Source organism: Magnolia sinica, chromosome 4 (genome assembly GCF_029962835.1).
Source record: "Magnolia sinica isolate HGM2019 chromosome 4, MsV1, whole genome shotgun sequence".
Lineage (NCBI taxonomy): Eukaryota > Viridiplantae > Streptophyta > Magnoliopsida > Magnoliales > Magnoliaceae > Magnolia > Magnolia sinica.
Window position 1 is genome coordinate 4,483,227 of NC_080576.1, and position 12,669 is coordinate 4,495,895.

The 12,669-nt window shown below is 39.7% G+C and overlaps 2 protein-coding genes across 2 annotated transcripts in view; both read right to left on the bottom strand.

Moving 5' to 3' along the window:
- Positions 1-1,642: 1,642 nt before the first annotated feature.
- LOC131242210 (non-specific lipid transfer protein GPI-anchored 11-like) lies at positions 1,643-3,533 on the bottom strand. The gene is made up of 2 exons (XM_058240724.1): positions 3,184-3,533; positions 1,643-1,916 (listed from the first exon to the last, which is right to left on the bottom strand). The coding sequence occupies exons 1-2, from the start codon at positions 3,515-3,517 to the stop codon at positions 1,672-1,674; spliced, it is 579 nt and encodes a 192-aa protein (XP_058096707.1). The 5' UTR covers positions 3,518-3,533; the 3' UTR covers positions 1,643-1,671.
- Positions 3,534-9,235: 5,702 nt separating this feature from the next.
- LOC131241987 (non-specific lipid transfer protein GPI-anchored 11-like) overlaps positions 9,236-12,669 on the bottom strand; it is a 28,443-nt gene continuing 25,009 nt past the window's right edge. Inside the window, exon 5 of the mRNA XM_058240343.1 lies at positions 9,236-9,425. Within this exon, the coding sequence (XP_058096326.1) occupies positions 9,236-9,425 (190 nt within the window). The remainder of the gene's footprint in view (positions 9,426-12,669) is intronic.

A 12,669-nucleotide genomic window follows, 5' to 3' on the forward strand; every position in this document is an offset into this window, starting at 1 on the left:
CCAGACCATCCAAATGGCTAAATCAACAATATTGAACAATCATGAAGTAATCTTATCTATGCAATGCTATCCATACAACTACATGACATTTCACCAAATTAACGGAGCCTATGAGAAATGATTCAGCTACCAGAACCCATCAAGACAAAAAAAAAATAAAAATAAAAATACTGTGGTACTCGGCAGCGCCCCATGGAGGATTTGCTAGGCAAGGTTCGGATTCGGTGGTGACCCCTCTCGGTACTGGGCAGTGCTATGGGCCCCACCATGATGTATGAGTTTTATCCATGCCGTCCATCCATTTTCCCGCTCATTTTAGGGAAGGAGATCCATATCTCAGATGGATCACACCACATGAAACAATGGTAATTGAACGCCCACCATTAAAAATATAATTTCTTAGGGCACCCCATGATGAAGGGAAAAAATAAATATCAGCTTGACACATAGGTACTTTTGTGGCCCTTTGCAATGGTGGGCCTTTTCAATCACCACTGTTTCCCATGGTGTGGTCTACTTGAGATTTGGATTTGCCTCCTCATTTTTGGGCTAGTTCCCTAAAATGAGCTTGCACAATGAATGGATGACATGGATAAACTGTATGTGGCCCCATATGATGGTTAATTCACATCAAAGTTGGGGGCCCACACGATGAAAGATCCACATCAAAGGTGGGATCTACATTATGGATGACCTATCAAAGGTAAGCCACTAATTATGAATGACCCACAGCCAAAGCAAGCTTCGCATGATGGACGACCCATATTAAAAATGGAGCCACATCAAGGGAGACCCAACATAATGGACAGTTCACATTAAAGGTTGCCCCCTAATGATGAATGGCCCACATCAAAGGCATGCTCTGCATGATGGATGACCCATATTGAAGGTGGGGACAACATGATGGATAGTCCACATCAAAGGTGGACTGTGGTGGATTGTGAACATTGATGATGAGCCCCACAATATTGATGACCCACATCAAGGTAAGCCCTACGTAATGGATAGTCAACATCAAAGGTGGGCTCCACATGATGGACAATGGATGTAAAGGTGAGTCCCACATAATGGAATGGGTGCTCCACATGATAGATAGCCCATATCAAGGTGGGCCCCACATGAGAATAGTTCACATGAAAGTTGTGCCCTAATGATGAATAACCACATCCGGGCAGGTCACACGTGATGGATGACCCAAATCCATGTCAGGCCCTACTTGATGGATGACTCACTTTGAAGTTGAGCTTTGAATGATGAACTGTCCGCATTAAAGTTGGGCCCACATGATGGACAACCCACATCCAAGGTGGCCCATGTATGATGGTGGCCCACATCAAAAGTAGACCTCAAAAGGTTGAGGGCCCACATTGAAGATAGGACCCACATGAAGGACGGTTCACATTGAAGATATGACCAAATGAAGCAAATATTATGATCCGTCCACGAAATAGAAGTTACCGAAGGCCCCCATTTATATTCACTGTGGTAACAGTGATGCAACAGTCAAAATTAAATGGCAATGCAATGTAATTATAATAAAAAATTTTCATTAAATAATGAAATGTATCATAACACCAAGTTTCATTTAAAAAATACTAACCTAATAGGTAATTCAAATGGTTCACTAAAATAATGAAAACAAAATAAGCAATGCAATGACTGATAACATGCTCAAAGATAGGAGCATGTAGCAATAGCTAAACTAACAAGAAGGGCTGCAGAAGAAATTGAAAATGTCGTGGCACCGGAGCTCAACGATTGTGCTGGAGATGAAGCTGGGGGAGATGGCTTCGGTGGAATCACTGGAGATGGTGTGGGTGCTGGTGATGACTTGGGTGGAGAAAGGGGAGATGGGGTGGGTGCTGGCGATGACTTGGGTGGAGCAAGGGGAGATGGGGTGGGAGGTTTTGATGGCACTGCAAAAACATTGAAAAAATCAATAGTAGAATGTAATATAATTATTGTGCAGCTGTAAAACATTTAATACTATGTTAAAATCTTAAGTACCTGTTTGGTTATATTAAATATCATGAAATTTAATAATATTTCATGATTAGAGCATTGCCCAACCATGGTGGGGTCACCAGTGCAAGATCTGGATCACTAAGACAAGGGACCCACTTGTAATACCATGCGGTGGGGTTAAAAGTTGAAGGGCTTGGAGCATTGATCGCAGCCTAAGTAATTTTTTTATTCTTCCATTTTTTTTAGTATAACTAGAACTGAGTCATATGAAATTAATAAATAAATATCGGGACTAAAAAATCTGTGGACTCCCAGTACAATATCAATATTGAAAATTACTACGGTAGTTGACAAAAAGTGTGTTAACATACGTTTCATCACAGCTAAATCTTTTGGATAGATAATTTGAATTTTAATATCAGTCAGGTATCTGTTGTAATTATCTCATCCTTATCTACCTGTATATGTCTATTGTAGAGGGTGATGAGGATAAGATAATTACACCAGATATTTAATTGACCTTGAAATTCAAACTATCCATTCAGAAGAGACAGCGGGGCTAATACCTTAATAAAGGGCCTCCCATTAAATTGCTATGACTATTAATAATAACCACAGTAGAATCTAAATAAAATCAAGAAAACAAAACTAATAATAATAATAAAATAATTAAAGTGCAAATAAGACAAGTGATGAAAAGTTTCAAACTTGAACAACCGGCCAGAGCCTATTGTCCAGGGAATCAAAAGGTGAGATAATCATCCGAGGTAAGGGAATATCTTATTTAATATTAAATAGTTCAATTAATTTTCAAAATAACTTTTTGAGCCATTTATCTAACAATTGATACCTACACTACTCAAACTTATTAACTCTAAAGAAAAAAAATAAAAATAAAATCTTATTTTAGCAATTAAAATATCAAAAAAGACAAATCTATCAAATAGAATAAGGCCTCGTTTGGAAGTATGGATCTCAAATCTTGTAGAATGTAATAGATTTTACCATTCGCAAAATCAATCTATCAATTTACTTGCAACCAAACCACTAAAAAAAAAATAAAATCCTCATCAACCCCACTAAATCCATGCTCCAAAACAAGTACAAAACAAAAGCACAAAAATTAAAAGCCATAAAAAAAATTAAATCAAAAAAACAAAGAAATAACATTAACTAAAACAAAACATTTCAAAATTATGAAAATAAAGATGTACTTACCATCACAATGGATGTCAGTAGATAATCTACATAAAGAAGGAAGCTGTTGAGCCTTGGTCATATTCACATCAATCCCAGAATCCTTGGCGAAATTGAAGGCCTGACAAACACAGTTAGGGGCTACTTTCACTATTTCCTCTATGCCATTGCAACACCCTATACTTGGGTTTGCGACCTTACTCCCATTCGAAACAAAATCTATACAGCCAATCAAGTTCATGTATAGATCAATGGTGCATTGCCCAGTAGGTGTTGGGTAGTCCAGCAATGAACGTTCCCCGTTCACCATGGCCCACATGGCTACAAAACAAAAAACTAAAAAAATCTTCACCATTGCGTCACTGAAGAATGTTAAAGATGTGACAGATGTGAGAAATGTGAGAGATGAGAGAGGTCGGTGAATAAATAGGTATGAGGTGTGTTTGATGAGAAAGAGTCCTCTTTTACCAAAATCATTGTATGTGATTGTAGTACGTTTCCTACGATGATACGTTATCCGTATGGAGATATATTTGCCTCTTGCACGTGGACGCTCGGTTTCACGTAATACTAGTTAATTCATGTGATACGAAGCTCTTTGGGCCACATAAGTGTTTTTGTCAAATCTACTCCGTCCCTCAGTTTCATCAGCTTATGTTTAGGATGAGAGGCGAAAGTGAGGTGGATCCAAGACGCAAGTGGGCCACGCTACAAGAAACAGTGGGATTGAATGGCCACCATTGAAACATTATTGTAGCCAAAAGAAGTCTTGGATCAAGATGATAATTGTGTCTTCTGTCTTCTCTACATCCCAGATGGAATCACTTTATGAACGGGTTGGATGAAAGATAAATATCACGGTGGGCCCCACAAAGCTTGGATCTGCCTCAATTTTGGGATCTCATCCTAACCCGAGCCAAAAAAACTGATTGATAGTGTGGATTTCACAAAAACATCCAGGTGGGCCCCACAAAGCTTTGTGTTGCATGAACTCTATGTAACAACAGCGTCTCATGCACATACGTTTTTAGATCTCACGTGTTACTGGGACTGGACGCGGATTAGATACTGACGGCGAGACTCAGCTAGATGGGACCCACCATGAAGTATGTGTTGTATCCACACCATCCAACCATTTGGAGAAATCATTTTAGGGCATGAGACAAAGAATGAGTAAGATCCTAATCTGAACTGGACCCCACCACATAAAACAGTGGGAAGAGTGACGGCCACCGTTGAAACCTTCATAAGGTCCACTATGAAGTTTATCTGAGATCCAACGTGTTCATAAGTTAAAGACAGATATGAAAGAAGGGAAAACATAAATTTCAGCTTGATTGAAAACTTTTGTGACCCTTAGAAAATTTTAATGTGGGCGTCACTCTTCCCACTGTTTATGTGGTAGGGTCCAATTCAGATTTGGATCTGACTCAATCTTTGTCTCATGCCTAAATTGATATCTCCATATGGATGAACGGTGTGAATACAAGACATACATCATGGTGGGTCTCACAGAACTTGGTGACGTATCTTCAGCAGTGACTTTTGCTACTCAACCGGTCAGTAGCTAATCCGCGTCGTACTGGGACTACCTTTCTTCACTTTCCAATTTATCGCAGATTAGGTACTGCCCCACCTGTTCCAAGCTCGTCCTGCGTGATGTATGAATTTTATCCATGCTGTCCATCCATTTTTCCATATCATTTTAGATTATTATCCCAAAATAAAGGTAGATCCAAGGCATAAGTGGACCACATATTAAGGATTAAATCACTGCAATTGAAGAATTCTTTCAGATCACATAAGTTTTGAATCAGGCTGATATTTGTGTTTTACCTTCATGCAGGTCTATATCACCTTATGAGCTGGTTGGATGAAAATAAAAAACACGGTGGGCCCTTTGAGCCCCAGCCTGTCTTGAGCTCGTAACAGGTGGTGGCAGAACGTTATCTGCGTCCTTTCCAATCTCCGCATCCACTTGACGTGGATTTCTGTTTGTTAACAGGCGCGGATATTCTGGTAAAGCCTTTCCTACGAAATTTCTGCGAAGGATGCTGGGTGAGCCCACCCATATGTTTGTGAGAAATCCACCCCGTCGAACTGTTTTAATATATACAACGAAAAATAAGGTGGATCCAAAGCTAAAGTGGGTCACATGAAAGGAAAAATTGGATAAAGAAATTCATACTGTTGAAATCTTTTGGGCTCAACCTTGATGTTTATATGCCATCTAAACCGTTTATAAGGTCATTACCATAAAAGGCAAATTCCATGACTATAAGAATGTTTCAACGATTCACATTGAATCTCCATTGTTTCCTCTCGTGTGGCTCATTTAAGTTTTGGAGACGCATCATTTTCAGTCACATGTCCAAAGATGAGCTCTCAAAACAGATAAACGAGGTGGATTTCTCACAAATATCTTGGTGGCCCCCGCCTAGCATTTTTGCACAAGAAGTTCCCGCGGAAGGCTTTCACAGGAAAATCCGCGTCCATTGTTAATCTTTACGTGTTTGATGCATGTTGGACTCGGATTCGGTAGAACCAAGGTCGGTATGGTCGGTGCTATGTGGAGCCACCATCATGCATGTCTTTTAATCGAAGTCGTCCATCTCTTTTTTCTGCTTATTTCAAGGAATGAGCCAAAACAGAGGCAGATTCAAATTGAGGACGCCACACAACAAGAAATGGTTGTGATTAAACGCCTTCCATTGGAAACTTCATATTACTCACTGTAATTCCATCCAACCTCTTGATTAAGTCACACGGACCTGGATGGAGGCAAAATACAAATATCAGCTTGATCCAAAACTTTTGTGGACCTTAGAAGTTTTTAAATGAAAGGCATTCAATCATCATAATTTTCTGTCGTGTGGTCCACCTGACATTTCGATCTTTGTCATTTGTGATCATATGCTCTAATAAGAGCCGGAAAAATGGATGGACGGTGTGGATGGAACTCATACATAATGATGAGCCCACAAAGCACCCACCAGTACCGACCTAGGTACTGGAGGGGTCCATCTTGCAGACCCGCAGGTTTTGGATTATCTGATCAGTATGAATTTTTGAGGGCAGCATATGGAGAGTGCACTGGACTCAATGGACGGTCCAGATAGGTGTTGTTAATGCCAGCTAGGCTGATCGAATCTCTTTGCATGGGAAAGTTCCCGTACACTGATTACTGGAGAAAAGCAGTTTCAAACGGGATTCTAATCCTTTTGCATGTTGAAATTTGAAGGATTATACAGTAGAGCCGGAGGACCCGGAGTCTGTTGAGGCATCTCTCCAAGGACGCGGTTCGGATGGTGAACCCAGCACTAGCCAGCTAGCTAGTGTCAAAGATCTGTGGCCCCACGATGATGTATGAATTTTATCCGTGCTGTCCATCCATTTTGGCGTGTTGATTTAGGGAAAGATTCAAAAATTTAGGCAAATCCAATTCTCTAGCGGACCACACCACAGGAAATTGTGGGGATTGAATGTTTACCGTTGAAAACTTTTTGGGGGCCACACCGGTGGGTTACTGGCCAAACCGGCGTGGATAAAACACATACCTGACCTTATAAAATGGGTAGATGACAAATAAACATCACGGTGGGACCTATGAAGGTTCCAACGGTGGGCATTCATTGTCCCCGTTTTTTCCTGTGGTGTGGTCCACTTGAGTTGTGGATTTGCTTCACTTGACTCATGCTTTAAATTATCTGGAAAAATGAATTGACGGCTAGGATGAAGCACATACATCATAGTGGGCGTTGCGGAGTTTGGTCACCAGGGATAACCTTTGTCCCCGCAATCTGTTTCCGGGAAAAATGTTGTATAAGGACTCTGGGCCACGGTGATGTATGTGTTTTATCCACTCCGTCCATCTATTTTGATGGATTATTCTAGAAGATGATCTCAAAATTGAAGCAAACCTTCCTAAGCCTACAATGATGTTTATTTGTAATCCAAGCTATTGGTAAGATCACACATACATAGATGAGGGAAAATACTAATATCAGCTTGATCCAAAACTTCTGTGGCCCTCAATAAGTTTTCAACAGCATACATTCAATCCCTAAAATGAGCTGGAAAAACAGATGGACAGCACAGATAAAACACATACATTATGGTGGGGCCTTAGATAATCCTAACACGACGCAATCAGCGTCCACTTAGACCATACAGGCCAGAGTAGCCCATTGGCCACTTAACTTAATCACTATCTAGCTTGCTGGGCTTTCATCTCGTTGCAGTAAGTAAGCAAGACTAAGGCCAGTAGAATGTAGGGGTGGTAAGTGGTACCTCAGCCATAATCTCCAATACATTGGCATTGGCTTTAATCATGTTAAAAAGGCCTTGGACTCAGCCGGGCTTCCGGGGCCTAAACTGCCACCTGCTGGGCTTGGGCTGTAGTTTCAAGTCCACAGGTCGGGTTTGAGCTTTAAACTTGAGCCTGATTCTCAATCCAGTAGAGAACAAAATTCCTCTCTCTCTCTCTCTCTCTCTCAGGTGGAACACACTACATGAAACAGTGGTAACATGAAACAGTGGTAATTGAACGCCCGCCATTAAAAATTTCTTAGGGCACACTGTTGTTTATCTGACATATAATTTGTTGACTAGGCCACACGGACCCCCACGAAGGGAAAACATAAATATCAGCTTGACCCATAAGTACTTTTGTAGCCATTTGTAAGGGTGGGCCTTTTCAATCACCACAGTTTCCCATGGTGTGGTCTATTTGAGATTTAGATTTGCCTCCTCATTTTTGGGCTTGTTCCCTAAAATGAGCTTGCACAATGAATGGATGACATGGATAAACTATATGTGGGCCCATATGATGGTTAATTCACATCAAAGGTGGGGCCCCCACACGATTGAAGATCCACATCAAAGGTGGGATCCACATTATAGATGACCCATCAAAGGTAGGCCACTAATTATGAATGACACAAATGCAAAACAGGCTCCACATGATGGACGACCCACATTACAAATGGGTCCCACACAATAGACAGTCCATTTCAAAGGTGGGCTCTACATGGGGGCATATGATATTAAAGGTAGCCTCACAGGACAATAACATTAAAGTTGGACCCCTTATGATGGATGAGACATTTTGTTTCATCTCATGTAGCCTCGCATGATGGAGGATAACATTAAAGGTGGACCTCACATGATGGATGAGACACATCAAAGGGGATCCCACGTAATTAATGGATAGTTCACATTAAAGGTTAGCCCTAATGATGGATGGCCCACATCCAAGGCATGCTCTGCATGATAGACAACCCATATTGAAGGAGGGGACCACATGATGAGTAGTCCACATCAAAGGTGGGCTCTACACGATGGATGGTGGACGTTGATGATGAGCCCCAAAATATTAATGACCAACATTAAGGTAAGCCATATGTAATGGACAGTCCACATCAAAGGTGGGCTCCAAATGGGCGGTGGATATCACATGGCCCCACATGAGAACCCCACATGAGAATAGTTCACATTAAAGTTGTGCCCCTAACGATGAATGACCCATATCTAGGGGAGGTCCCGCTTGATGGATAACCCAAATCCAGGTCAGGCCCGCTTGATGGATGACCCACTTTGAGGTTGAACATTGCACTTTAAAGTTGAGCCTTACATGATGAAAGGTCCACATTAAAGTTGGGCGCACATGATGGTAGCCCACATCAAAAGTACACCTCAAAAGGTTGAGGGTCCACATTGAAGGTAGGACCCAAATGGAGAACCGTTCACATTGAATATATGACCAAGGTGAACCAAATATTATAAGTGGTCCACAAAATATAAGTTACTGAAGGCCCCCATTTATATTCACCGTGGTAATTAACAGCAGTGCAACAGTCAAAATTAAATGGCAATGTAATGTAACTATAATAATTTTTTAAAAAAATCATAAAATAATGTAATGTATTATAACACCATGTTTCATTTAAAAAACTAACCTAACAGGTAATTCAAATGGTTCATTAAAATAATGCAACAAACCCTATGAAAACTAAATAAGCAATGCAATGACCAATAACATGCTCAAAGAGAGGAGCATGTAGCCAGAACTAGACTAATAAGAAGGACTACAGAAGAAATTGAAAATGCCATGGCACCGGGGTTCAACGATTGTGCTGGAGATGGAGTCGAGGAAGATTACTTTGGTTGTGGAGATGGCTTCGGTGGAATCAATGGAGCAAATGGTGCTGGTGATGGCGATGACTTGGGTGGAGCATAAGATGGGGGCAGAGGTCTTGGTGGCACTGCAAAAACATTAAAAAAATCAATAGTTGAATGTAATAGAATTATTGTGGAACTGCAAAACATTTAAAACTATGTTAAAATCTTAAGTGCATGTTTGGTTGCACTAAATATCATGAAATTTAATAATATTTCATGACAAATTTGGTACAATGCCCTTAATCTATAAATTTGAAAATCAAAAAACTATTCATAATCAGATTCTAAATCCACAAGACATCCAATCTTTGGCCTTTTCTAGTTAAATGTGGACCATTGTAATTTTGCTTTTCTTAACGGTCTATTTAGAGCATTGTCCATGGGACCCATGGTGTGCCACCAGTGGAAGATCTAGATCACTTGTTGTAATAGATGTCTTAAATCAAGTCTATTTTTGAGTCTGTCGATGCCATTGACAATCTTTTCGATCCCATCGATATTTTTCGGATTTTCTTCGGTTGGTCGTTGAATTAATTAGGCACTTTTTCGATGCCATCAATGAGTATTTCTCAATAATTTTGATTTATAAAATGTTAAGATGTTTAGCCTATCAACTAAGTAAGGTAAAGATGGGGCTCTTAAGGAGAGATGACCATTTATGAGTGATGATAAGTGAAAGACCCTTAATAATAATAATAATAATAATAATAATAATGATAAATGCATTATAATTCATTAGAATGTATCATAGCAAATATCCAACTCAATAAACAAGCAATCATGAACTTTTATTTATGTGGGAAAAAAAAATATTTAGTTTTAAGATAAAATATATATTCTTTTTAAATGCCAGCTATCAAGTAAGAGAATCACGTACTAGGTGAAGGAGGACCAAATTCTGCCAAAAAAATAAAAATAATAAAAATGTCAACAAATAAAATAAAATAAAAAAACAATTAAAGTGCAAATAAGACAACTGATGAAAAGTTACAAACTTTAACAATCTAGAACCTATTATCTAGGAAATCAAATGGTGAGATAATCATACGAGGCAAGGGAATAATGTGACTTTCCAGTGAGATAATCAAGCTCAAACCCAAATTATCATCTACTCACGATGGAAATCTCAACGGCAAAAACATCTTATTTAATATTAAATAGTTCAATTAATTTTCAAAATGACTTTTTGAGCCATTTATCCAACAATTGATACCTACACTACTCACCCTTATTGACTCCAAAAAAAATAAAAAAATTTATTTTAGGAATTAAAATATCACAAAAGACAAAAAAGAAAATTCACCAACGATCCCAATAAATCTATGCTCTAAAACAAGTACAAAATAAAAGCACAAAAATTAAAAACCATTAAAAAAACTCAAATAAAAATAATAAAGAAATAATATGAACTAAAACAAAACATTTCAAAATTAAGAAAATAAAGATGTACTTACCATCACAGTGGACATCAGTAGAAAATCCATATAAAGAAGGAAGCTCTTGAGCCTTAGTAGTATTCATAGCAATCCCAAAACCCTTAGCGAAATTGAAGGCATGACAAACACAATTAGGGGCCACATTCACTATTTTCTCTAAGCCATCGCAACACCCTATACTTGGGTTTACGACCTTACTCCCATCCGACACAAAGTCTATATAGCCAATCAAGTCCATGTACAGATCAATGGTGCATTGCACTGTGGGTGTTGGGTGAGCCAGCAATGGACATTCTCCATATACCATGGCCCACATGGTTACAAAACAAAAAACCAAGAAAATCTTCACCATTGCGTCATAGAAAATAAAAACTAGAATGTTGAAGATGTGAGAGATACAAGAGAGAGAGAGAGAGATGAGACAGGTTTGATGAGAAAGAGTCCTCTTTTATGAGAATTGCATTTCCTAGGAGATATATTTGTTGAAATTATACAGATTAATGTATTTCTGTATAATGTGGAAACCGAAAATTGTAAAATAATATAAAATCAGGACAGGCTGAAGCACGTATGAAACGCTGTCCTTAAAGCATTATTTGCCCCTACTCAAGTGAATTGAGTATACTGATAGGTTACAGGCAAACAACTTTTAGGATACGACGAGCCTGGTGTGGGTCTGCATTCAGCAAACACGAAGGCCCACCAAATGGAACTCAATTACACACTTTCTGGCAGTATTACAATATAAAAGAAAAATTCCAAAAGAAGAAGAAAAGAAGAGAAGAAGTAGTTTCGACTTCTGCACATGTCAGTTTAAATCTTCAGCCACTGGTTCAGTTGAACCGTCCTAGACCACACCGCTGGTCTGTTCTTCAAGTTAAGGTTTAAGCCTTGCTATGTTGCTGGAAATACTAGAACATATGAGTGGAGAAGGGCTGGCTGTCTCAGTTCGTATGAGTTTGCTGGAGTGAGTTGAGATGGTTTGCAAACCTATCCAGGCCCTCCTTTTATAGGCTATGATGACTAGGGGGTTATGGTCCAGAGACTTAAATTTCATTAAGTCATTTCTGGCTATTGGAAAACTAGCTGTTTTATGGCCGTTTTCTGACTGTTGTGCATGGGCCATTACTCTGCTGCATGCTGACTGTTGGAAGACAACAGCTAGCCATTTTCTAGCTGTTGGGCTAGCCATGCAGCAGTTACGGCTCAGCTATTACAGTTTCTGCTGTAATAACTTTTTTCAGTCCCTATATTTACACCGAGAGATTTCTCTCCCAGTCCTTTAGTCTCTCTGCTAACCAACCACCCGCCATAGCCACTTGGTCACACCACGACTTGCACACGTCTTGCTTCGGTTCGCTCAAGGTCGCGAGGAGCAACCCTCTATGACACGATGCGGACGTGCGAAGTGCGCCACTAGCGCCTCTACAGCCACACTGCCTCACATGCCCACGCCCTCGCACCGAGCCCGTGACTGAGACCGAGCCCGAGTCCAAGCCCGTGCCCGAGCGTACGAACACGCAAGGTCCATAGTTTACGGATTAAGTAGGTAAATATTATAATACTCCACATCCTTCATATAAACCACAGATTTTTCTCTTCTCTTTTCCCCGTGGAACTATTCCAAAAAACCCACAGAAAGGTGTTTTTCAAAATAACTTTTTATATATTATATATTGTTTTATTATTGAAATATATTTTATTAAAATCAATATTTTTTGCAACAATATTTGCCTCATGCACGTGGATGTCAGTTTCACATAATACGCGTTAGTTCATGTGATACAAAGCTTTGTGGGCTCACAGCAGTGTTTGTGTCAAATCTACTCCGTCCCTCGGTTTCATCAGCTTATGTTTAGGATGAGAGGCACAAGTGAGGTGGATCTAAGAC